General features: G+C 39.9%; 1 protein-coding gene and 1 long non-coding RNA gene across 3 annotated transcripts in view; one reads left to right on the top strand and one right to left on the bottom strand.

Moving 5' to 3' along the window:
• Positions 1-26,337, top strand: part of SPAG17 (sperm associated antigen 17) — a 103,300-nt gene that overhangs the window by 70,115 nt on the left and 6,848 nt on the right. Inside the window, exons 28-45 of the mRNA XM_049824475.1 lie at positions 548-768; positions 1,056-1,200; positions 2,335-2,489; positions 4,357-4,533; positions 6,716-6,843; positions 7,922-8,052; positions 9,770-9,897; positions 10,307-10,489; positions 12,828-12,941; positions 15,026-15,071; positions 16,699-16,801; positions 17,268-17,321; positions 18,167-18,266; positions 18,902-18,998; positions 20,277-20,375; positions 21,698-21,849; positions 22,334-22,503; positions 24,336-24,396. Coding sequence (XP_049680432.1) covers positions 548-768; positions 1,056-1,200; positions 2,335-2,489; positions 4,357-4,533; positions 6,716-6,843; positions 7,922-8,052; positions 9,770-9,897; positions 10,307-10,489; positions 12,828-12,941; positions 15,026-15,071; positions 16,699-16,801; positions 17,268-17,321; positions 18,167-18,266; positions 18,902-18,998; positions 20,277-20,375; positions 21,698-21,849; positions 22,334-22,503; positions 24,336-24,396 — 2,264 coding nt within the window. The remainder of the gene's footprint in view (positions 1-547; positions 769-1,055; positions 1,201-2,334; positions 2,490-4,356; positions 4,534-6,715; positions 6,844-7,921; positions 8,053-9,769; positions 9,898-10,306; positions 10,490-12,827; positions 12,942-15,025; positions 15,072-16,698; positions 16,802-17,267; positions 17,322-18,166; positions 18,267-18,901; positions 18,999-20,276; positions 20,376-21,697; positions 21,850-22,333; positions 22,504-24,335; positions 24,397-26,337) is intronic.
• LOC126048924 (uncharacterized) lies at positions 7,948-12,837 on the bottom strand. 2 transcript variants are annotated; one of them, XR_007509041.1, is made up of 4 exons: positions 11,944-12,837; positions 10,245-10,391; positions 9,064-9,163; positions 7,948-8,034 (listed from the first exon to the last, which is right to left on the bottom strand). It is a non-coding gene; the product is annotated as an uncharacterized LOC126048924 (long non-coding RNA). The 2 variants fall into 2 exon arrangements; XR_007509042.1 differs by having other exon boundaries at positions 8,007-8,084.

Below are 26,337 nucleotides of genomic sequence, written 5' to 3' on the forward strand. Positions count from 1 at the left end.
CACAATTGAATCGCCATCCTTTTCTTCTGATACACCATAGCATTGTGTTTGCCTTTTTGTCACCATATTTTCACACTGGTAACTTGTATTCATTCTGTATGGATGATACCTCCAGGTCTGTCTTTTCTTCTACTGTTGGAAACTTGTCTGAAGCATAAATTATTTCTATTCATTTTTGCATTAAATTTCATTCTAATAGGCTGTATCATCGTATTACTTCAATCTTCAAGCTCGTGGAGCAGTTTTGGCTGCCTTTTTTCTATTATCCATTCAGTTTTTCTTCTGCATTGATAGTCCCTTCCAAAGTCTTACCATAATCAGATGTCATTAGCATGCTGTTTATTTTTTCTGTGTCATTAGTGAACACATTAAATATGATTAGTGCAAGGGCACTAATTAGTGCAAGCACTTGTAATTGTCCTCCAGCCTGATAAATAGTTCTTTCAATTCTGTCAAAACCAATACTCACAGAAACTCTTTACTTTCTCGATTTTGCCTTTTGCTTTAGAGAATACCAAGTCTGATACAGAAATTTTTGTTTCTGCAGGGAAAGACAGTGACAGAAACAGTATATCATACCCAAACAAGGACGAGTTCTTTGAAAATACTGTACAGGGTCTGGTTAATTCTGAGCAACCTAAGGAGAACCTGGCAGGAACCTGGATAACAACTACTCCATCAGGCATTCAAGTGGGCACGGAGGGAGGAAAGAGAATGGATCTGAAACCAGTCTTAATCTATCAGGCAACTGACCCAGCTGATGGAACGGTATTACTATTTTTTTGTTATTATAGCACTGTCTACTAAGCTAAGAGACAGGGCTGCCATTGTATAATTTGTAGTATTTGTTCTTTGAACATATATTCTACAGGTTGTGTTATTACACTGCTACTAATACAAAAGCTTTAGATTTTGAAGAAAATGCCCATCCTCGGTCTCTGGTAGATCAAGTTGCGGTAGTCTTCAGAGATTCAGTACATAATGCCTTGTTTTACTGTTGTTGCTGTTACAATATCACAGAGCTAATATAAATGAGTATTCCTTCATTCTTTCAGGTTATGACTGTACGAGATGATGAAGTGATAATTGTTGAGAAGCTGGATGGCAACAGAGTAGTAGATCATGCTGATGGTACTAGGATCACAACTTTTTATCAAAACTGTGAAGAACTTTTTGTACCAGAGGATAGTGAGGAAACAGGTAAAATCAAAAGGGCAGCACTTATCTCTGCTATATCTTGTGAAGCAGAATTGTCAAAATATGCTAAAGAAGGCTCATACCAATAGCCTAGATAATAAATCCACTAGTGCAGTCTAGTCTTAGTTTGTCTGCTTTGTCTTTTTTTATTCAGTATTCAGGGCAAAAATTACATTGTAGCAAACAGGCAAATTTCCTTCTTTCCATGTATAAACTTACATGACCCACCTTCGCAATGAGATCACAAGTGCCTGAGTTCTAGTATGTTCGTTGCCTGCTCTCCACCTACTCTGATACAACAAGCAAGCTGACCTGAGTCTTAACCGAATAGGGTATAAGGACCAGGGCATCCTCATATTCCCCAGAGAGGCCATGGACTCACCAACCTTAGAGGTATTCAGAATTTGATTGAATATGGCCATGCAAAATGCCACACCTAGTAGAAGTGAAACTATATTCACCTGAAACAAGTGGGGCTAATGGTCATCTGTGTTTCTTCTGGCTGGCAGTATATTCTGTATGCTTAGTTCAGTTGCTGGCTAAGTTCTGTAATTAACATGATGTATATATTTACTGTGTGGGTGTCAGGACTGTTGTGTTCAAACACAGTAGAAAGTTCTGGTTGTGGAACACCTCTCTCTAGGGTTTTAAAAATCAAAACAATGACCTTGAACTGGTCTGCCTATTCAGTGGGAAGGCAATGGCCAGATTAACATACCAGTTTGATTTGTTTTCCCTGACTTCTGCTGCTGAAAAGGAATTTCTTCACATCTTAGAGCTTGTATCACAGGCCTAAAAAATTTCAGTAGTCCAACTTGTATGTTACAAATATCCAGATCATTATGGTTAGTACTGTACTTGATAAATTAGAGAGTACTCTCCTGACCACACCAGCTACAGATGGTTACACACGGTTTTCTTTGCTGTTGGATTTTCCTATATTCAGTGCACAGTCCAAAAATTTGAATGTTGCATATTGTTTACCTAACATAAAATTATGTGATAAAGGATGTTATAAAATCTGGTCTTTTACTGAGGAGATAAAGGTCCAGCCTTATGAGAGAAAAGGCAAATTGAATCCTAAGACTTTTCCATGGTTCCTGTGCTCCTGCCTAGTTGTTCTGTATTAATTCTTAGATGAACCCTCGGAAGCCATCACAAGGAAGGTGAAATGTATGCAAGTGGAGAATCCTGAGTTTGCTACTGTTATAACAAATTGTGAGGACGGTACCTGTTGTACCATCTTGGGAGATGGGACTTCTATTATAGCAAAGCCACAGGGAACATATCAGGTGGGAATTATTTTTAGTTTGTGACACTGAAATGTATCATTGTGTTCCAGGTTCCCTGCCATCAGCGTCTCTCACCTTGACTATTTTAACTCCCTTCTTTATAGCCTTCACAATTCCTATGATTCCATCTCTTTTGTACTCTGCCAATATTTAGATATTAGAGGTCCCAGTCAACTGGAAGCTGGCAAGTGTTGTCCCAATATTCAAGAAGGAAGACCCTGGTAATTACAGGCCTGTCAGTCTCACTTCAGTGCCTGGTAAAATTATAGAGAAGATTATTCTGGGAGTTACTGAAAAACACTTGAGAAACAATACAGTCATTGGTCATAGCCAGCATGGGTTTGCAAGGGGAAAGTCCTGCTTAACTAACTTAATTTCCTTTTATGACAATGTCACCCATCTAGTTGACCAAGGGAAGCCAGTAGAAGTGGGTTTTTTTATTTTAAGCGAAGCTTTTGATACTGTCTCTCACAGTATCCTTCTGGGCCAAATGTCAAGCACACAGCTAGACAAGTCCATAATTCGTTGAGTGAGCAACTGGCTGACAAGTCGGGCTCAAAGAGTTATAGTAAATGGGGTTACATCAGGCTGGCAGCCAGTCACCAGTGGCGTTCCCCAGGGCTCAGTTTTAGGGCCAATGCTCTTTAATGTTTTTATTAAATCATCTGGACGCAGGAATCAAATGTACATTAAGTTTGATGATGATCCTAAACTAGGAGGAGCTGTGGACTCCCTTGAGGATAGAGAGGCCTTACAGACAGATCTGGATAGACTAGACAGCTGGGCAATCACCAACTGTATGACATTTAACAAGAGCAAGTGCCGGATTCTCCACCTGAGATGGGATAATCCTGGTTATGCATACAAACTGGGGGACAAGAGGCTGGGGAGCAGTGCCGTGGAGAGAGGTATAGGGGTTTGGGTAGATGGCAAGTTGAATATGAGTCAACAGTGTGCCCTGGCAGCCAAAAGGATCATGTCCTGGGGTGCATCAAGCAGAGCATCGCTAGCCGGTCAAGGAAGGTGATTGTCCCACCCTACACTACACTGGTGCGGCCCCACCTCAAGTTCTGTGAGCAGTTTTGGGCGCCCTGAGTATAACAAGGACATCAGACTATTAGAGCGTGTCCAGAGAAGGGCAGCCAAGATGGTTCAAGGTCTCGAGGGCAAGACTTACAAGGAGCAGCTGAGACAACTTGGTTTGTTCAGCTTGGAGAAGAGAAGGCTGAGGGGTGACCTCATCACTGAGGGGTGATGTCATCACAGTTTACACCTTCCTGAAGGGGGACAGCGGAGGGGGAGGTGCTGATGTCCTCTTTCTGGTGGCCAGTGATAAGACACGAGGAAATGGAATGAAGCTGCATCAGGGGAAGTTCAGATTGAATGTTAGGAAAAGGCTCTTCACTGAGAGAGTGATAGGTCACTGGAACAGGCTCCCCAGGAAAGTAGTCATGGCACCAAGCCTGTCAGAGTTCGAGGAGTGTCTGGATGATGCTTTTAGTCATATCGTTGAGTTTTAGGTAGTCCTGAGAGGAGCAGGGAGTTGGACTCGATGATCCTTATGGGTCCCTTCCAACTTGAGATATTCTACGATTCTATGATACTTCCTCAAAACTGTATAGTATATTTAAATCACAAGCTTAAATTTCCTGAAGTTGAAGAAAATATTACAGAGACTAACATCAGCCTAGCTCCTGGACCTCATCTTCCTTCTTTCTCTCCCTCTAGTCCTTCAAAACTGGATGATTCAGTAGTAAAGGTCTGAGAGCTCTCCTCTTGATTTGCATCTGTTGTTCGTTTTCATGGTACCTCTAAACCGAAGATTTCACCTTTCAAGACTGAACCTCTTCCCTTCTTACTGTGATAGGTTTTACCCAAGAAGACAGGCTCTCTTTTCATTGATGAAGATTGCTCAGCAGTTTATACCCATGAAGTTTACAATTTCGTCAGCAAGAAAGAAGAGAAACAAGCAGGGAGATACATTATGAAACACACTTCCAGCACTATTTGTGAGATGATGGATCCTGAAGGAAATCTTTTTAAGGTAAAATACATGGAAAGGAACAAGTTTCTGCATTTTAAGTAACTTTTGTCTTATAAACGTCTCTCAAAGTCAGTTTGTAGCCTTGTAGTACTTATTCTTAAAGTAGCTTAGCTAGCCAGAAGAAACAGCTCCTGAATCAGGTCTCTGAAATGTTCTTGAGGATGTGATGGGTTTCCCTTTTTTGGTATTTCCCGCTTTTTAGAGAGGTTGAAATAAAACACGTGGTCTATAGTTTACCTCACCTGTGAAGTTACCTTAATTAGCATGACTTGTCTTATAGCAAAAAGTCATCTCTGCAAATGAGGATTAAAAATGAGAGAGCATATTGGCTTTCCGGAAGGTCTGTGGAAATGCTCTAATCTGCCTGGTAAGGCAAATATTGTTGTAAAAGAAATGATTCAGTCTTTTAAAGTCATACTGATTGTGCTGTCCTCCTTTCACACCTAAGAGACATTTTTGAGCTACGTTAGTACTTAGTTTTGAGTTCAGGAAATGTCATATAAGTGTCTGTGACCTACATAATATTTTCTAATTAAAGGTTCTAATTAAACATTCTAAGTGTGACATCCTTAGAGTATATTTTCTATTGTTGCAATTGTAGTCATTACCATTTTCCCAGATTCCTGTGAAACAGCACTGCGGTTCCGCTGGACATATGCATTATAATAAATTTTTTAACCTCATTTCCTAGGCTGAAGAAACAGTGCTTATATAAACCTATGCTATCTGTCACTCTCTCCGTAACAAATTTTGAACTGATCAACAGAGGGGTAGAAATTTCAAAGATACCAAGTTCCTACAAAATCAGTGCAATTCAAAGCAGGCCAGAAGTTGCTTGGCATCGGAATCAGCACGTCCTGCTTTTTCTCAGCTGATACATAGGGAACAAGAGAAGGAGGTTGAGGCAACCATGGGGCAGTTGAAGGTACTGTGGGATCAGTGATCACAGGGGATATGGGGCAGTGTAGTAAGAAAGGCGAGATTAATGGTTAGTAGGGATGGCAACTAGGTACACATGTAATAGCATTGGTTTCTCCTCTGTCCTAGTCACACCTGAGACTACAGTGAAATGGGCATGGACTGGGTGTGGCGGATTCAGTTCATGGACCACCCTTTGAATCACTTTGGTTTAAACTGTATCTTCCAAAGGCAACTGTCCTTCAACTGACTATACTAAGAATTATAGGCATTATTATACCTTGTGTGCATATGTTAATGGCATGTAAGTTAATCATCACGAGATGGAAGTACTGTAGAAATTCACTCAGTATTATCATAAGATTATCTGAGACCATATTTTTAAAGTGAATAAATGCCTGAAAAGGGACCCCTCTATCCATATATACCTATATATATCTATACGTATATATAGGTAGACAGATATATAATCTGTATCTATATCTATGTCTCTTCATATATCAACATGTATACAGATGTGTATATATTTATACATACATACATACACCAGGTATATGTAGGTGGATAGATAAATATATATATAATTTATATCTGTTCATATGTCAACATGTATATAAAAGTGTGTATATATAGGGGTATATATTTATACATACATTCACCTATATACCTCTATATAGGTGAGTATATATACACATGTATGTATATACACATTTATATATATACAAACATTTATATGAGTATATATGTATGTCCTGTGTAATTATTAACTAACATTTTAGTGTATAGACATATATATAATTATGTATATATTTGTGTGTAGGTGTATATCCATAGATACATATATACCTCACAGAGGTACATCAGTACCTGTCTGAGTATACAATTACCTGGCTTGACCAGCAAGTGAGTATTTTTGTGTGAAGTTGCCTATTGATGCCTGCAGATATATATGTTGAAGATGGAATGTAAGCATGGATGGCCCCATTTGACAGCTAACAATCCTTGGGCATTTATTAAATACCAGCATGTGATATTAGCATTTATGATACGGCATGTCTTTCTAGAAATGTTTGGTTTGATTTTTTTCACTGCCTTTTCAATTTTGGTCGTCTTTTCTTTTTCCTGTGAATTCCAGGTTGCTCAACCTGAAATATGTTTTTTCTATCTCTTTCATTGGGCTAACTGTCATATCACAGTTCAGCAGCAAGTTACTATTTTAAATGTAACAAGTAACTCAAGTAATTTTATATAATTTCTATTACAGGTCATGGCTGATGGAAGCACATCTGTGTGTGTTCCTAGCATTGGCTCTCATGACAAGGAAGACGGAAGTTCAGCATCAGCACTCCCAGAAGTTAACAAACCTATCGCTTATGATGAGCATGTCCCCAGGTAAACTGCACTGAATTTATAGGTTTACACTTTCTTTCTTCACTACACTGTATTTGTACAGGTTTTGTAGATTTGTGCTTCCTTTGTTCAGTACTCTGTATTTGCACATTTGATGTCGTTATTTTGGAGTTCTTTTTTCTTGCCACATCATCACAGTACTTTTTCATTTTTGTCATCTGGAAAAGAATGCAATTTGAAAGCCATTGGATTTGATCAGTGTGGTGGGTTGACCTCGGCTTGCTGCCAAACACCCACCCAGCTGCTCTCTCACTCCCCCTCCTTAACAGGACAAGGGGGGAAAATAAGATGCAAAAGGGGTCAAGATAAAGAGAGAGAGATCACTTTCCAATTATCGTCACAGGCAAAACAGACTCAATTTGGGGAAAATTCATTTAATTTATTGCCAATTAAAACAGAGTTGGATGGTGAGAAACAAAGACAAAAAACTAAAACACCTTCCCCTACCCCCTCTTCCTCTCAGGCTCAACATCACTGCCTCATTCCTGGCCCCTCTACCTCCTCCTCAGCCCAGCCGCACAGGGAATGGGAGGTTGCCATCAGTCCATAACAGCTCCTCTCTGCTGTTCCTTCCTCCTCACGCTTTTCCCACGCTCTGTCGTGGGTCCTTCCGACGGGCTGCAGTCCTTTTGGTTAAACCTGCTCCAGCGTGGGTTCTCCACAGCCTGTGATTCCTTCAGGAAATATCTGCCTGCACTGGCGTGGTCCTCTCCATGGGCTGCAGGGGAATCTCTGCTCTGGCACCAGGACCACCTCCTCCCCCTCCTCCTTCTCTGACCTCGGTGGCTGCAGGGCTGTTTCTCATACTTTATCCCTCACTCGTCACTGCCTGTGTGGCATTTTGCCCTTTCTTACACACACTTTCCCTGAGGCACCACTATCTTGGCTGCGGGGCTCAGCTGTGCCCTGTGGAGGGTCTGTTAGAGCCGGCTGGGACTGTCTGTGTCCAGCACAGGGCAGCCCCTGGTTGCTCCTCACAGCAGCCGCCCTGCAGACCCCCGCTGCCAACACCTTGCCGCCTATGGCCAATACAATCCCATGAGTGTGGCTGGTTGTGTAGGTTCTTCATCGTCTATGCGGATGGTTCTGGAACTGAGCTCCTGCGGAGCAGGGATGTACACCGGTATCTTGCCGAAGCACGTAGTGATCCCGCTGCTGCTGTCTTGCAGGATCCTGTACAAGAACGTCCAGGTAGGAAAATCTTTTATTTCTTTTCCAATGAACTAACAACAGAAATAGGTGGAGTCAGAAGTTTTGAAGTTCTTATTTGGACAGGAAATTTGAACATTTTTTTCCCCATGTAGAGAGGCACCCACACTTCTGGCAGTGAACCATGGGCAAGAAGGAGCTTTTGGAAAACTCTGGGAAGCAGAGAATTAACAGAATGACACTGTGAAGCGATAAGTGAAGAAACAACTGGCGTATCTTTATCCAATCTCAGACATGCAAACAAAAGTGATTTGCAAATGCATAGATTCTCTTGTGTATTTACCATCGAAAAACATTGACTGTATCACAGTCTTAGAGCTCTATTTATCAATTAAGACAATGATACTCTGATGTTGACCCTTTGTCTGTTGGAAAGGATAAATATATGTAATTAAGAAGCTGGAAAAATATGACTGAAATAGGGGATGCCAGTAGTACATGGCACCAACCACCTCGTAGTAGCAATACAGGAAGTAACATCCTGAAATGATTGGTTATCATTGCAAAGTTAGTTGGAGACACTGTGTTTCTATAAAATACACTGTGACTTAATAGGTAGATCCTAAGAAAATAAATATATCTTTAAAAAGACAGGAACATATAGTTCCCCTGAATATGGCGGGAAGATAAGGATAGTTTGCTTCAAGTCATAAAGTACTAAGACATTCTTCTCAAAATTTTTTATCATAAGCATGGAGAGCAGTTTTCCTACCTACTACTCTTGCCAGGTTTTGCACATTTTTAAATGCTGCTTCTGTTTGCAATAATGACCAGTTCCCCATTGTATAAAATGAATGAAATCATTTTGCCATGGGAAGAGGAAAAGAGAAAGGGCACTGAGGGAGACAGAAAGATAGGGAAGGTGGAAAGATCAGAAAGATGGAGAAGCTAGATACCCAGTAAAAATCCCAGTCAAGAAAACCTGCTCACAACCAACAGTCATTTATAATAGTTGCACGTCGCACGTCTGCTTTTCCAGACTTCATACTCTACCTTTCTCAATAGTGGCTCCATTTGTCTTGACACCAAGGTTCTACAATTTTGTAGCATTGTGACAAAGTACCTCAGTGGTCATATCCATTTTGAAGGCCACCTATGGGGTAGATAATAGTAGATTAAGTAGACTTTTGGGTTGGAAAAAATATTTTTAAGAACATTAAAGTTAATCAGAACAATAAAAAGAGATAATAAATCATCTCTAATGGAATCCATCCAGTGATCAGATTGTGAAGTATAAAATACAGTGAAGAATTATGCATGATCTTGAAGGTCTTTTCCAACCTAAATAATTCTATGTTCTGAATATGATGTACGTCTGAGATTAGTATTCAGTATACATGTGTCAATGGTCTGCTCGTCCTTGTTTGGGATACTCTACACACTATACAACCGAGCTGTTACCCAAGACTCCAAGCAAGTAGCATAGGCAGCCTGTTGTTAAACATGGTCTGAATAATCTGAACTTGTCCAACTATTCTATAATCACCTCTGTGATCTGAACTCATCTAACTATTCTATAATCACCTCAAGTGATCCAGTATTACCTCTAGCCACGAGTATTGCATTTTCACATGGAGTTTTACCACTTGATAATAAGGTTTTTAATACTTAGTTAAGTATATTTTTCTGGAGGTTTGAGACACTTGTCCATCATTTTTGGATTTGAACTGATTCTTAGCAAAATGTGTCTTTGAACCAGGTGTTTTAAGTATTACTATCCTCCGCCCTTTGCCTGAAGAATCCCCCTGGGTAATGAAGAAAGAACCAGAGAGTATTGTTCCTCCAAATCTTCAGTCAAGGACCTGGGACACATTTTCTCCTCTTGAGGTATAATTGTTTCAAAATTGTCCTTTGCTGCTTAAGCAATAGATGTTTGTCATTGGGGGGCGGGGGGGGGGGGGGGGGGGGGGGGAATGGAGCTCTAAACAATGTGACATTGTTAAGTCCCGTTTATTAAGCAGGCAAAGCAAGGGACAGGCTGTGTCAGGGAAAATGTAGTCACCTTGGGCTTCTTTTACTCTCAGTAAGGTAATTTTAAGGGGAGTTCATCTTGCCAGATGAAGAAGTTTTAGAATAGATAAATTATGCCCAAGAATCTACTGACTTTACTGTCTAGATCTATGATGCTATAAGTAGAGCGTGTGCTTTTCAGCTGAGACACACATTGCCAATACCTGCATTTCATCAGTAATATAAGCAGCCTCTTGCTCTTTTTCTTGTTCTTGTCTATGTTCAGAGGAAGATCACAGGTCCCTCAGTCAGAACATGTAGTTGGAGAGGTCTCTGCATTGGATCCAAAGAGCAGACGTGCTTGCCAGTACCTGTGCGAAAATGTCCTAATAAACTGCAAATCCGTCAGCTATTCCAATATGAGCCACTCAGTGATGAACTAAGAGAAAAGCTGCAGCTTTCCCTTAAGGTAATACAATCACATTTATTCATTCTTCCAGTGAGCAGTAGAGAACAGACAAATTGGGTGACAGGAATTTGCAGTATATGCCTGAGACAAAAATTCTGCTACTTTTGAAGAACCATCAGTATTTCATACATAGGCAGGTACTCTAAGACAAGTGTATTTCTGAAGCAGCTCAACTGTTTTCACTCATCTCTTGTGGAACCTACTTTTCTGTGCAAATATGTGGGATCCAGTCCAGTACACATCACACATAGTACATTAACAAATAGTTTCTTTTCTGTCAATATTGATATCTTTTGCTTTGCTTTTGCTTTGCTTAGGGTTTTCCTCCACAAAGCCTTAAAAACTTAAATTTTTAAGTTGTACAAGAATTTCTAACCCACCATAATTCTACAGTTACGTTGGTGACGAGGTCACTGAGACTCACTGGTTTGGTTATGTATTTGTTTTCATAAATCAGTACAGAACATTTCCAGGTTCAAGTCTGAGTTCTGTCGCTCTATCCACATCTAGCGAATAGCTGTGGAGCCTACTGACAAAGTGTGTGTCCATCCCTCATGAGTGACTGGTTCATAACAAGGTGCAAGCTCTTCCTCATGTGCAAGTGTTCTGAGATGGAATCTGAAAGTTCTGCAGTTGATCCCTGTCAGCAGCCTCATAGTTCTCAGTTTGGGTATAAAACATAGATTTATTTAATTCACATTGTGAAGATGCTCTTAGAAGAGATTTTAGAGTTAAAAACTCATTATTACTCACCAATTAGAGAATAACCAAATACATGTGTTCTATAATTTATTCATTTAGCATATTCTGATGATGGCATTGCAGACTGAATTTGAAAGTGAACAGATGTGAAATTTGTGAAGGTAGTAACATGTTGTAGCCACTTAGGTTGATTTTTTTTTTTTTTTTTTTTTTTTTTTTTAAATTAACATTACATTTCAAAGAAGACATGCTTGCAATAGAAAAACATTGACAGCTATTCAGCCCTGGCATGTGTGGGACATGCCAGTCTACCAGAATTAAATTTTACCCTTTTACAATCTATAAACATATAAAAATGATTCTTTAATTCACATACTGATCTTTCAAAGGCAATGCTATAAAAAAAAGTTCCACCCCAAAATCCCAAGGTAAGTCTCTCCATTGGCCAGATCTGTTGTTGTCTTTTAGAGAAAGAAGAATGCTGTTTGTTATATTGGGAAGGAAGAGTTGCAGTTAATGGCACTGAGAAATCATCTGTTAATAATTGTAATGTGCAATGGAAATATCCTCATTGCTCATATATCAATGTTTAATTAATGGATATTTCCAAAAAGAGGTATCTTAAATCTGTAGCCAAATATTCTGTCAGAACTAAATCAAGATCTAAAGAAAAAGATATTCTTCCTTTCTCCATCCCGTTTAAGAGGTATAAAGGAATGAAAAAGAACTGGAAGCAGATTGCTTCTGCAAACCTTGTCTGTTCATAAAGCTCGGTACTGCATGTAGCTTTCTGGCAGAGTGCCGTGTTAGGACAGCCTTCTGCAAGGACCCTTTTTGCCATCCAACTGGTCTTCTAAAGCATAAATAAGTGGGAAAAGAAAAGTTTTCTGTAGCACTTGTTGTGATTCTGGCAAAGTAACGTCTGTCTAAAAACAGAGCTTCAAGTTTTTTTCTGAACCTAATTTTTCAATTATGATGATGTAAATTTCCCTTTCCCTCCTAGGAGGTCAAACAGGAGGGAGATACAGGTCACAATGTTTGTTAGAACACCTTTTATTCATTAAGCTGATCTTAATAATATAATTATTATTAATAGCAGCTATTTACTCAACACATTCCTTTATTCATTCACATAGTTTACTCAAACACTTGCACGCTGACTTGTACTTGCCTGACTGGTGCAACAGTTGGGAGGCCAAACCCACCTGCCTACTGGGAAGCAGGGGGTCACACTGACACACCAGGAACATCTGGATAGCTGTTGGATGTGGTTCTTTGTGGATGCTGATGTGTGCTGGTGGCCAGTAGAGCTTCAGCAGACTGTTGGTGTCCTTACTGTATTAGTTCTTGCAGATTCAATAGCCTTGCTAGTCTTCAGAGCCCTTGGTAAGCTTTCACAGGCTACCTTTGCAGCATGCACTCCTCTCTTTGACTTCTTGGTTTTTTTAAAAACTATTTCTCCACGCAGACCTTTAGATACCTGTATAACCCATTCACACAAATTCACAGAAGGGGCCTTTATGACATTGAGAAGCATGTATGTCCATTACTTCTATAGTGTCTATATATGCGCACCTTAAGTCTGCCTCTGCAAAGAAAACGTCTGCATCCTTGTTCTTTTTCATTTTTCCACCAGGAATATATAGACAACATTTTAAAGCAGGAAAATGAGCTGGAAGAAATGAATGTAAAAGAACCAAGAACAGAAGAGGAAAAGGAGAACGCTGCAAGTCTCCTTGAACTGGTTGCGGTGAGAAAAATACAATTTTTAACTCCTTTTTCCCACAAAACTATTATATTGCATTGGAAGTGTCAGCCTTAAAACACATCATTATCCGTTAATAAAATAGCAAATGCTGGGATAGCACAGTGCCAGCTCCGCTGTAGTTTAATGGTAGAGCAGAGCCACGCTCAGCATTCAGGTGGGCTAATGTATAGCAGTACTGCCATTTGGGGGAAGCACTGCTCAAAACAGTTCAAGAGTTTGGCTCTACAGAATGATGGATTCCCAAACACACAGGCCAAAATTACTGAAATGTGTATATCTCCCAACATTAGGATGAGAATGTTTCCAGTCTGTTGTCTTTGCAACTGGGAGACTTGTATTTCAACCACAGCCACCTCCATAGTGAGAGTTTAAACCCTGCTTTTGGGATAATCTAAAAACAAGCTGGAGGACTATTGTTATTGCTGCTGAGCAGCATTTGTATTTTTTGGAAAATGTACTCTACTAATTTGCACAGATAATTAGAGCATGAAAAGAAAAGGGAGGGGAATAGGCAGTGGGAAAGGTGGGTAAATAGGGGAAGAGGGACTTGGGATAGCAGTCAGGAAACAGTGAGGTTAGTGGGAGATGAGTGGTAAAAAACAATTAGAAAAGTTCAAGCAGCAGAAGTGGGCGGAATGAATTAGGATGAATGAGAGAAACACTCTTAAATCTTATGTAAAGAGCGATCAGTTTGCTCTATTTCAGTTCTTTAAATAATTTGTTTCCTGCAGCTTTCTTTACATTGGGTACCTTGCATGATGTGAATTCACATGCTAGATTTTTAGTAGTTATTAAACAGGTGGTTTCTTTAGTTTCATTTAGGAAATACTTTTATTTCCATTTAATCAAGTAACACGCACATAGTGAATTCAAACATACAGAATTAAAAAATCTGGCATTTGAAAAACAAGATCTAGCCATGATAATTTAAATATTCACTTCCAGATGATTTATTGACCTTTCAAAAGTGAATGTGTTCTAGCAAACAAACATCATCTTAGCCTTAGAGTCTCCCTTTTAAACACCGTCTCAAAATTTTAAAAAACAACCATGTAATTCCAGAATTTCTCTGACCTTTTTAGCCAAGTTAGCATTTTTGTTTGCTGAAACTGAAACCTATTTTTTGATATTACAAGCTTTCATATATATTTTTTGCTTAGTACTTTCAAGTGACATACAAGTCTTCAAAAGAGTAGAGAAAAGAAGTATCTAGCAAAAAAAAAAAAAAAAAAAGGAGCTCACAACTTTTCTGGAAAAAGTGATGTATCAGTAACTCCATCTGCCTCTGTCCTCTAGGCAGACATTTACTTGCTTTGATGAGATGCAGGTGCTGAATCTCACATGCTGCTCTGTTCCAATGAACTTGTTTAGTGACTAATTATTGTTGATTGTCCCAGCTACCATAAGCATATTTCCAGGTACAGATTTGACATTGGACAACTCTTTCCTGAGCAGTAGTCTCACTGTGGCCCTGCTGTGACCCAGAATTTTGTCACACTCCTCCCAGGTCTCCACTGTTCCCTAGGTCTGTTAAAATGTAGTCTTGCCTGGTCACAGGAACTCTGGTTTCCAGTTAATCACTTCAGGGACAGCATAAGAATAAAGAAAACAGCTTAGTCTAGAGTTTTTACCCCTCAAACACTTCACTGTAAACCAACCACAAGAGAGCTCCTCAGTAATGAAGCCTACAAATTCTGGAACACATTTCCCATTTGACTTCATTGTGACCACAAGTTTTAGATCTGGTTCAAATCCTTTGCAGAAGGATACGAGTTTGATTATGAATTGGCTTAGTTGATTTAATAAACAGCAACCATATAAAATACAAAGCCATTTGTGAAGTAGGTCACCAAGAAGGAAACAAATACCTGTTTAGACCAGGGAAATTGTACTTCTTTTCCTTTTTTCCCAGCTCATGTTTTCTAACACACTGAAATACCTCCATTCTTGTAGTCACATTCTCAGGTAAGAAGGTAACACTTATTTAGGATGGGAATCCTTGGAACAGGATGCTGCTGTTGTGAGGTCTGTTTCTCAGAGTCACAGTTATTCCTTCTTCATTGCAGTCCTTCCCTAACTGGGAGAAGTCAACTGAAAATTTCAGTGACACAGGTAATAAAAATTTAATATCTATCTTTTGAAATTGTAAAATAAAGTTTTAAAGTACTGTAGTATTGTTTTTAAAGAAGAAACATAAAAGTGAATTCATTGATGTGCTATGTACATGCTTCTCTGTGCTTTTCACAAGTGATTAGAACTTGTTGGCATCAATGATGCAGTACCTCTAAAAAACAATTCCTGTATTTAGGCATGTGTATTTGGCGTTTTGACTTGTGTTTCCACATGTATTGAGTTTTCTTAGGTATAAGAACTATGACAGTACTTGGTTACTTTTATACAAGTATCAGCTTTTCAAACAAGTTTTTCAAAGCAGTTAGATAAATCCTGCTTATTTATTACACTGGAAAATCTGATCTCAAAACATCAGGTGTTTTGGTTACATTAACCTTGCTTAAGGGAAACAATGGAACAATGTATTAGCCTTCCCTCATGAATTTCTGTTAAAGTTTTCTTAAGATACTTGTTAACATTTATTAATGTTTTCAATATGTGCAAATAAAAATTAAGATGTTTATTTTAAAAATCAGTAAGCTTTTCCACAGAAAAATCCATAGTATTCAATCCCATAGTGATGCTAGCCTTTAAAGTGTTATTTTACTGCCCCTTCTGCCTTGTCAAGGGTATTTCTGCTTGTTAAAAAAAAAAAAGCATACCGTGCAAAATAAATGGAAACTGCTGCAACAAATGCTTGCTACACAGTTTACCGATTTAAATGGAAGTGCAATTTTAACATTATTAATGAAGAAGATAGTGGGAAAGAAAGGCTCTTTAAAAGAGATAAAAATAGAAAAAGCAGAAAAATAGAAGTATATTTTATGGTGAAAAAGCTGACCAAAAACCCCCAAGTTTTGAAGGTTGCAATTACATAATTCCTGAAACACTGAGAAATACTGTCATAGTCAGTTAGGATCATATCTCTCAAATGCTCAAATCTTTTAAGTTCTGCCACAGAGATTTGTTTTCAACCAAGGAAATTTCTTTGGACTCCCAATTTAGGTTCAAGGCATGAACTAAACAAAACATGTTATAAAAGATGTCAGAAGACAGGGAAGCTCTGTATTAAAGCCCCAGAGCTGGTCACAATCTTAAATATGGAAAGACTGGCTTTTCTCCATTATATATATTGAACTTCTAGTTCCTTCCATGAGAATGTTGATTATGGCTGCTTCACAGCCACAATTAAGCACAACTTAAGTAAGCTGAAACTAAAAAAGGTCCCTGAAAGCCCATGCTATTTTCTTCAGCTGGAGATAGAGACTTGGAATGTTGCTCCCCAGTCAGAAAGTGGCTGAATGTCAGTAACTTTTCCTATTCACAGGTATTTGATTTGTATCTTGAAAGAACATAAAGATATTTCAGGAAATACAGGTGGGGTATGAACTTAATCCGATTCTGGTGCTTTCTACATTGAATTGATTTCCTATCTGTTAATGTTCTGAACTTGATTTTGGAATGAAGTTCTTTCTGCCTCTTCCCTCACAGTAATAAAGAATCTGTTAGGTTTTCATCAAGTGACACAAAGATGCATTAAAAATATATCCTTTTACGTTTTTTATTCTTAACACTTAGCAATGCTTAGAAGAACATGCACATTCAATAATACTCTTTCACCTTGCAGCTCACATAACCGATCTGTATGAACAGGCAGTGGCTTCTCATCGCCAGTGTCACACAGAGAAGACGATCACTATGCAAAGAGAGGACCAACAGCAGAGGTTCAGGTAGGACAGACCAGTGAGAACTGATGCAATTGTAAATAACACAAAGGATGGAACCAAGCACACAGGCAAGGCAATGTACTTTACTGACTGTCATTAAGGACTCTGACCTAGATCTCTACATACATAACACAACGTTTTTCCTATGATTTTTCCTATTTTTTTTCCCTACGATTATTTTGTCCCTCTGTGGTTCTCTTTCCTTATCTGAAAGATACTTTAAAGTTTGTTGGAAAAGGATGTTGAAGGTTTCTTTGACTGAATAGTATAATAAAAATGCAGATATGAGTGAACAATTTTGTGCAAACCATACAAGTCCAAGTCAGGAGTCACCTGAGATGTTAATATAACATACTCTCATAAAAAGCATTTTCTTTCCAGGGTTATATTCTAAATATTTTTTGTGCTTATAAAACATAATTCTAGTTTTCTCTTTTTTACTACTCTCTCTTCTTTCCTGATCATTCAGCCCAGAAGGAGTAACACCAGTGTCCAAGTGGCAGCGCAGACTAGAAGAGCACAGGTAATAGTATTGATAGGACAGAAAGTTAGTTATTTTGAGCCAGCTTAAGTCTGCTTCAGTCTGTTATTGATTTCACCAGGTCTTTGGGTAATGGTCCAATGGTTTGCTAGCAAATAATGGGGTGTTCTCTGCAAAAGAAAAGCTGAATGGATGGTTTGAGTGTCCCATTTTTTTCAAAACCTAGCAGTGTTACTGTTAACTTATGCTATTCAAAACAAGGCTGAAATCAGAAGCCCTGTGTTCTGTTTTCTGGTTTTGTCACCAATGTGGAAAATAGTTTTTATTAATTTTTTCAAATGCTGATGCTTTCAGTTAAGATTTCTTCTTCTTTTGTATTTTTGTGAAAGGTTAAATAGCGATTGAAAACTAAGCTTTCTTCCATACTACTTCGTAATTACTTTCTAACTGACTTGCATGAGATCAAAAATACTTTTATAATTTCAGATTTATATTTTAATACAGCATTTTACACTGTTTTGCATACTATTTATAGAATGACTTTAAACATATATATCTGAGTAGGCAGTACCCAAGAACATCATGTGCAATTCTGGCTCTAAAGCCAGTGTCAAAACTCTTAATACGATTAAGAGTGATAATTTCATAGCTGATATTAGACCCTGCAAGTCAGTGAAATAGACCAGCCTGTTCTTGATCTATCACCAAGAAAATTTCCAATTACAAGGATATCACTGAATGTGATTAACCAGGAAAAAAAAAAATGCCACTTCCCTTTATCACTTCCATTCCTCAGTGTTTTAAACATAATGCTGAAAAACAGGGTGAACTCTGTTATAATGCTTTTTTCTTTCTTTTCCTTACCAACAATGTTAAAACTTAATTAGGAAGGAACTTGATGAAGAAAAGAAGTCCTTAACAGCAATAAGAAACAAAATAATTCCTCCATATTTTGAATCAGAATTCGGCAAGTTTTTCCCAAAAAAGGTATGTCACTGAATACTGGACGAGTTTGTGTTAGGCCAGGTAGTTTCTGTTGTAGTCCCATAAAGACAGTTCTGGACTGACTTCTCAGCCTCAATTTATCTCAAGAAACCATTACAGAGGACAGTTGTGGCAGAATTAATACTGGGAATTATATGCCCTTGTCAAAGGAAACATATCTTGGAGATGGTATATGTTTATTGAGTACAAACTCTGTAGGTTCCTTACTCTGGAGAGCCTGAATCGGAGCAGAAGCTGAACCTCAGGTCTTTTCACTTACCTCTCAAAAACCTCTCTCTGCTAACTAGAAGGGGAACTGGTAAGACTAACCCTCCTGGGTTAAAGGTGGCCTTGGGAATTTTCCTGTTGTAATCTCACCTGATAAATGCTCTAAGTGCTTACAGTGTACTCAAAAATGTACTTTGGAATCTGAGGTATGCTTAGTGTCTATCTTTTTTTATAGTTACCACTTTGCGCACACACACACTTACTTTTTATTTTTTTTATTTGTTGCCTTTGTGCGCACATACACACGCTTTTTTTTTTTTTTTTTTAAGGGGGAAGGAGGGTGTCTGCTGGTTTGTTTTTCTAAGTGTTTAGTCGGGAGACCTAAACTCTCTTTCTTACTTTTCTCTTAGTTTCCTGATGTGGAAAAGCTGTCTATGGAACTTCCTCCAGTTCGAAAAAAAGAAAGTGGGAATTTCCCTCTAGAGATGATCAAAAAACCCAGTAGAGGTAATTTACTGTCTGGCAATATTTTAGTATCTTCTTCATTGTTTTATCCAGTTGTCTCATTCCATATTTCAGTTAAATTTAAGATTACATTATCTGACCCCATGTATTCCCAGTCATTTTGGCACATGAACTACTTGGACCACAATGGCTCTATCTATTCTGATACATGAAACATACCCAGCAGCATTCCCTGACATTGAGATCCAGCAATATGTAGTAGACTGTATAAATTCAGACTCCCAAAACAAGATGGTCTTTTCCCTGGCCAAAACCTGTGTACCTGAGAGTGGTTTGGGGGAGACTGCTAAGTTGCACAGTCAATATCATACCAGTGTTCTAACAAGTTAACAGCCTAGATTAGCATGCTCCAGTATCTGGGAATGTTCCTTTTTAATCCACTAATATAAATGTGGTCTATGAGACTCCTATATTTAGTGTGTTAAAGGAGCCTTTGCAGACATCACCGTATGTGGAAGCACCATAGGCTTTGGATGCAAAGCTGAAGAGTTGTGCTATGAATGAGGGGTGGATGGATGCAAAACGCTCAAGAAAAACTTAAATTGAATAAATAATAGTTAGGGGTGGATGAGCAAAAACTGAAGGGGACAAGTTTAGAAGAACACAAGTATGACTGTAGGAAAAAAAAAAGGGAGATGGAATTCTGAAACTCAATGGTAAGAGAGGCAACTTGGAGACTGGGGCAAAAGCGATATGGAATAGGAAACGTGTAGGCTAAGGGTAGTTTGGAGGATATGGGAGGAAAGCAGTGACTGGATGACAGGAAGCAGTAAAAGAGTGAACCATCATCTTAGGTCTGAGCTTTACAGCATTGAGAGGAATACTTCAGTTCTGTTTGAAAAGCAGCCCTGACAAGTTGCTGAAATCACATAGTGAGATTAAAAGTCATACACAAAGAATCATATCAGGACAGCAGTCCTCCATGGGGCTTTATCAGACCCCCACTAATTCCCACATTTCCTCATTTTGCAATCACCAGAAGACTTGTGTTGGATGGTCCATTAGCCCTTTATGATTTATTGCTCAGTTATCCAGGGAACAAGAAATGACTAATCCCAAAATATGCATTTTTGATCCCTGTTGCCCAGTGGAGCAAAATGTCCCATGCAGAATTTACCCAGCCTCTCATGGTTCTCTAGACAGCTTTCAAAGATTGTCTATATTAAAGTACCAAAGACTTTGTGATTTTTTTTTTTTTGTGTGTTTATGAAAATGATGATGAAAAACACTTGTCACAGTATTCCATTATTTTCCCTGTAGCATCTGAATGTCTCGATACCATAAGTGATTCCTCACCTTTACCTGGTCTTCTGCTGCAGGCTCATTCCAAACAAAATGAAGGTTCCAGGAGCACAACAGGTAAAGCTGCCTTCCAGAATGTAGTTTGGAGCAGGTTAATATCTGTCTTATAACTTTTGACAGAATATTTACAATACAAATTTAAATCCACCTATCTCTGTTCAGCATTCTGAATATATCTGAAATGCAAGATTGGCAGAAATTGAGGTATAAAACTAATGGAAGAGATTCCCTCCTTCACCCTAGGAGACTGCTATAACAACACGGGGGTGATGGGGATGGTAGAAGTGCAGACAAAGCAAAGAAGTGATTCCTCTACTTAAAAAAAGTTGCACAAGCCAATTTTTTCTGCTCATTAAGGCCTGTAACAAAAGACTCTAGAACAGAGTTTGCAGTGTTTAAATGGTCTTTGCCATTTAAACATCGCCATTCAGTTTTGCTTTCCTTGCTACGTCTACAGTCACTCACTCTGTTTATGCATCTGCTTGTGGCGACAGCCTTGGATGATCACCACTGGAGAGCCACCAGTCTGCTTGGAGGGGGAGAGTGTGTGTGGGGAGAGAAACACCAAAACTACGCTAACTTCTAATGTCAAAGCATAAATGTTGCTTAACTTTAGGCAAAACAAGAAATGCTAGTGTGTTTTCCCTCATGTCCGTGCTTAGGTTTTTTTTATAAGCTCTGGGCCATTTGCTGTGCAGGTGGAAAGCCCCTCTCCACCACCTGCAGTTCTGTTGTCTGGAAATAAGACGGGCATCTAGAGAAGATGCTATTCTCAAATAACATTTCTGCCTCCTTACAATGACTAACTGACCAGACTTAGCATGCCAGCTAGACAGTGCTTGCAGTCCAAACTGAGAAAAAACAATGGGTTTTTTTGCATTCAAGACAATAAATCCTGCTCAGAGACATAGTTGGGCGTACTGCTTTGAGGCCTGGACAGGAATGTGTTGTTATACGGACATACAGATTTTACTTGACCAGCCTGGGTGTTTCTGCACATGTAGTCATGCCTTTGGAGTAGTAATGTCCTCGATTTTGATTTTAGTGCTTAAGGTTTTATACCTCCTTTTCTGTTTTTAATCACTTTCACTGATATTTATGTCTTCATTGCATGTGTCCACTGAGATGTTTCCAACTAAGTAGTTCTAATAATTACAGTACAACTTTACTTATTAGTCAAATTTTAATTATTTGCTACTATTAGGGGGTTTCTTAATGCCTTTCTTCACCTCTTAAATAAAAATGAGACTAATTCTCTGTCCTTGTGCTAAGCAAATGCTTTCATAGAAAATAAAAATCTTACCTGAACAAGAACTTCAGGATTAGGCTGAATATGATGCTTAGTTTTTTTTGTGCTTTTGGAAATCTTTCCCTTCCAGACCTAAACAAGGCTGCAAGATCACAGGAGACACCCTTTCAACATAAAGTTCGGAGTCTGCTGGTGAATGCTGCAGGACAGCCAAGAAAAGAGAAAGTGAAATTACCGTCATCCCTTCAGGGCAGAAAACCAAACTCCATACCAAATAAAAAGGTAAAATAACATCTTTTCTGTTAATATCCTCTCAGTCATCTCTTTTGCATAAAATCTTCACTCTGGAGTGACACTGGAATGTATTTTGAATCTGTTCACTGAAACACAGCAGTTCCAATTTATGCAAAAGTTTACTGGCACTTATAAAAGTACCTTTCCTCTCAACCGCTAGGACAAACTTGTGTGCCAAAAGCATAGTTCTGTACTATGCACCTACACGAAAGCTCTCATTTTCAAAAGGAGCAGAGCTTTCCCCCTTCCCCCTGAGACATCTCAAGGGCTTAATGTGTCTGAAAACTCAAACCAATATAGATCTGCAGACAATTTTCAAAGTGCTTCTTCAGTTTTTACTCGGATTAGGCTGTATTTTTGTAATTCTTCAGATTGAGTGGACAGAGGTCAAATGTAGGTTAAGTAACCCTAAACCTAACTTGATGGCCACCAACTTTCTCTATTGTCTAATATTTTAACTCTGTTTGCAAAGGTGGAAGATCCTGTTGCAGGAAACGTCAACACATCTTCTCTTGCAACAGGAAGACAGCATCTTAGTGGCTTCCATCTCATTCCACCCAGAGTGATACTTGGAGTGCTAAAGGAAGGCTGCACCTATGCAGCCACTGTGATCCTGAAGAATGTTGGTGTGAACTTCTCAAGGTTAGTTTGAATTTTCAGTACCTTGGGGTTTAACTGTCCAAACACGCATTGCTTGTTAATTGTCAACCTTTTGATCTGATTAACAGGAGATAACAAATGGTATTTTTATATTTGGAATCATTTGATAATGACTGACTAAATAGAGGTGAAGAGATACTAGAAATACTTCAACATTATTTGCATATTAGTGTTATGAGGAAGAGGAAAAGTAGTAAGGAACAGCAGGTCCTGTATGCATAGTCCTGGCCCATCACAGTTGTTTTACTGGTTCTTACTGAAGTTCTCAGGTTCAGGGACCAAAGTCTTTCATGGTAACGGGTATTATATTTGGCTTTGGGAAATGCTGCCGGATGCTGCACATCAGACAATCTAAATGGGCACTGCTGTATTCAGGCAGACACGTCTTCAGCTGCATTGAGAAACAGCCCCAGTGATGACACTGGGAACAAGCAGAGGACAAGGATGAAATAAAGCATCTATTTGTGCACATTATTTCCCATACTCAATGTCACCCCTGTCAGCGGGTAGGACTGTGTTCCAATGGGGCGAGGATAAGTAAGACCATTTCTAGGTCTGCAGTCCAGCAGATTGTCTCTTGCCCTGTATGACAAATCAGAGACACTTTTTTTTCCTTTAACGCACACTTAAGCATCAAGGTGCATGTCATGATAAATCAGCAGATCACATACCAATATCCTGGAGCTCAAGATGTGCACATTACATTTTCTTAGGGTTTTTTTCATGCCAGGGCACTATATGTAGACAGTCAAGGAAAATACCACCATGATTCTGATAAGCTGGATTTATCTTTCAAGCCTCTTACTTGATGCTTTCAGAGGAGAGCTAAGTGACTAGCTGCTGAATGACAGCAGAACATGCTGAGCGCAGTGGTAGGGTGGGCAATTCTGAGCCATGTCTGCATCGTGCTGAAGCCAAAACTTTTCCATGACAGGGTCAGTAGTTAACTATGTGCCTTCCAAACTGTCCATACCACAGCCTGAACTTGTTGGGAGATCCTGACAAAAATCAAGTCCAGTTTCTCATAACAGCCAGCACTCCGGAGAAAGCGCAGGAGTTCTGACAGCCAGTTTGCAAGTCTGCCAGAGCTTTCCATAAGATGGGGCCACATACTAGGAATGTCTCTTCTACTGCCTTTCCTTTAACAGCTTCTGGTGCAAGTACATGCTGGTAACTGTTCTTCAGGTGGAAATGAAAACCACAGGATAAAGTCCAGAGACATGGAAAAGTAGAGGTCATATCTGCTCTAAGGATCTTTAGAGATCTTAACAGTGGAAGTTGCATGCACAAAAGGACTGCAAAGACGTGAAACCTTCATTTCTCACTGATTAAGTGAAGCTACTGCCTTAGTGGGTACCGTGGAATGAAAGACGATTATTTACACAAAATGTATACCATTATCATGCCTTCTGCAATAGCATCGTATCAAAGGACATTAAATAAAGATCGTTAAGGACTTCTGGGTGTGCAACACACAGGTGTTTGCCAAGATGATGTCATGTGTGTATGCAGGCTCACAATGCTGATGGTTCACATTCTCTTGTAAGGACCAGGCAGTGTAACAAGCTCTTTGTGGACACTTACTTTGGCCCATTAATCTGCTTCTTTGGGTTTTTTGGTAGAAACCTGAGCCTTGGTGAGAAGCCCAGGAATACTGCTGTAGCCCAATTTGTACATTGTGATGGGAGAGATGAGCTAACAAATTCTGCTGTCGTTTGCACAAGCAGAGGAAGAGCAGACAGCCTACTTCCCAGCAGTGCCTTCTGCCTGCTTGAAACAGTTTCTAGCCACTGATTCTCTTCTCTTTCTAACAGGTTTCGGGTGAAGCAACCACCTCCGCACACAGGACTGAGAGTGATGTACACACCAGGACCTGTAAGTTACACAGAAGATCTTTTGGTCTTTGCTAGACTCAGCTGGACCTCGGGCCATCTTAGGGGTTGTCTCGCACCAGCTGTCTGGGAATAGAGCTGGCAGGGTACATGCTTTGTTTAAAGTTATTTGAAGTGACACTGATTTCCACTGTCCCTCTGCTGCCTTCAACCAAGCACCCTGTGCGCTCCAAGTCTCAGAGCCTGTGCCAGAATGCAGAGGGATAGACATGTTAAGTTCAGTGGAAAGTAGCAGGTCAAACACTGAGGTTAAAGGAGGGTTTTTTAAGCAAACAGGGTACTCTACCACTACCTCTGAGTTTTCCCATTGTTCAGGCTATTTATCTGCTCTGTCTTACACCTAGACTTTACCTCCTGTCCTGATACCTTCAAGACTTGAGCCTACTAAACTCTTGCCTCAACCATTTATTCTCCTGCTTGCAACTGTTCTCCACATTAAGTCTTTTATCTAGCAAAGCGTGTGAAATTGTCCCATTAAATAGGAAGTTTTCATGCTTTCTGCTTTTCGGTCTCTCTCTTCAGCTGCATGTTCACCTATGTATCTGAATAAATATTGTGCCAGCCAGTATCCCCACAGCATCCAGGTAATATGAGGCAATATCCTTGCCAATGCTTTTACAGGCATGGAATCAAGCAGCAATGACTTGTGCAAGAAGGCAGTACCAGAATGCAAATTAAGCCTCCTAGTCCAGAGCCCTAGCCACAACTCAGTACTTAAAATCATAGAATAGTTTGGGTTGGAAGGGACCTCCAAAGATCATCTAGTCCAACCCCCTGCAATGAGCAGAGACATCTTCAACTCGATCAGGTTGCTCAGAGCCCCGTCCCATGCGACCTTGAATGTTTCCAGGGATGGGGCATCCACAGCCTCTCTGGGCAACCTGTGCCAGTGTTTCACCACCCTCATTGTAAAACATTTCTTTCTTACATCTAGTTTAAATCTACCCTCTTTTAGTTTAAAACCATTACCCCTTGTCCTATCGCAACAGGCCCTACTAAAATGTTTGTCCCCATCTTTCTTATAAGCCCCCTTTAAGTACTGAAAGGCGGCAATAAGGTCTCCCCAAAGCCTTCTCTTCTCCAGGCTGAACAACCCCAAATCTCTCAGCCTGTCCTCACAGGAGAGGTGTACCATCCCTCTGACCATTTTTGTGGCCTCCTCTGGCCCTGCTCCAACAGGTCCATGTCTTTCCTGTGCTGAGGACCCCAGAGCTGGATGCAGAACTGCAGGTGGGGTCTCACCAGAGTGGAGTAGAGGGGCAGAGTCACCTCCCTCAACCTGCTGGCCACCCTGCTTTTGATGCAGCCCAGGGTATGGTTGGCTTTGTTGGCTGCAAGCCCACATTGCCAGCTCCATGTCCAGCTTTTCATCCCCCAGTATCCCCAAGTCCTTCTCGGCAGGGCTGCTCCCAATCCCTTCTTCCCCAGACGGTATTGATACTGGGGGTTGCCCCGACTGAGGTACAGGACCTTGCACTTGGCCTTGTTGAACCTCATGAGGTTCACATGGGCCTACTCCTGGAGCTTGTCCAGGTCCCTTTGGATGGCATCCTCTCCCTCAGGCATGTCAACCACACCGCTCAGGTTGGTGTTACCTGCAAACTTGCCGAGTATGCACTCGATCCCACTATGTCATTAATGAAGATATTAAACAACATGGACCCCTGAGGGACACACTTGCCACCGATCTCCATCTGAACATTGAGCTATTGACCACCACCCTCTGGATGCAACCATCCAACCAATTCCTCATCCACCAAACAGTGCACCCATCAAATCCATATCTCTCCAATTTAGAGAGAAGGGGGACCATGTCAAAAGCCTTACAGAAGTCCAGATAGATGGCTGGAATCATTTCCATTCTCTCTTCCTCTCCCCCACATCCATCCCTTTTGTATCTCCCTTTTCTCCCTACATGTCCTTT

Source organism: Accipiter gentilis, chromosome 21 (assembly GCF_929443795.1).
Source record: "Accipiter gentilis chromosome 21, bAccGen1.1, whole genome shotgun sequence".
Classification (NCBI taxonomy): domain Eukaryota; kingdom Metazoa; phylum Chordata; class Aves; order Accipitriformes; family Accipitridae; genus Astur; species Astur gentilis.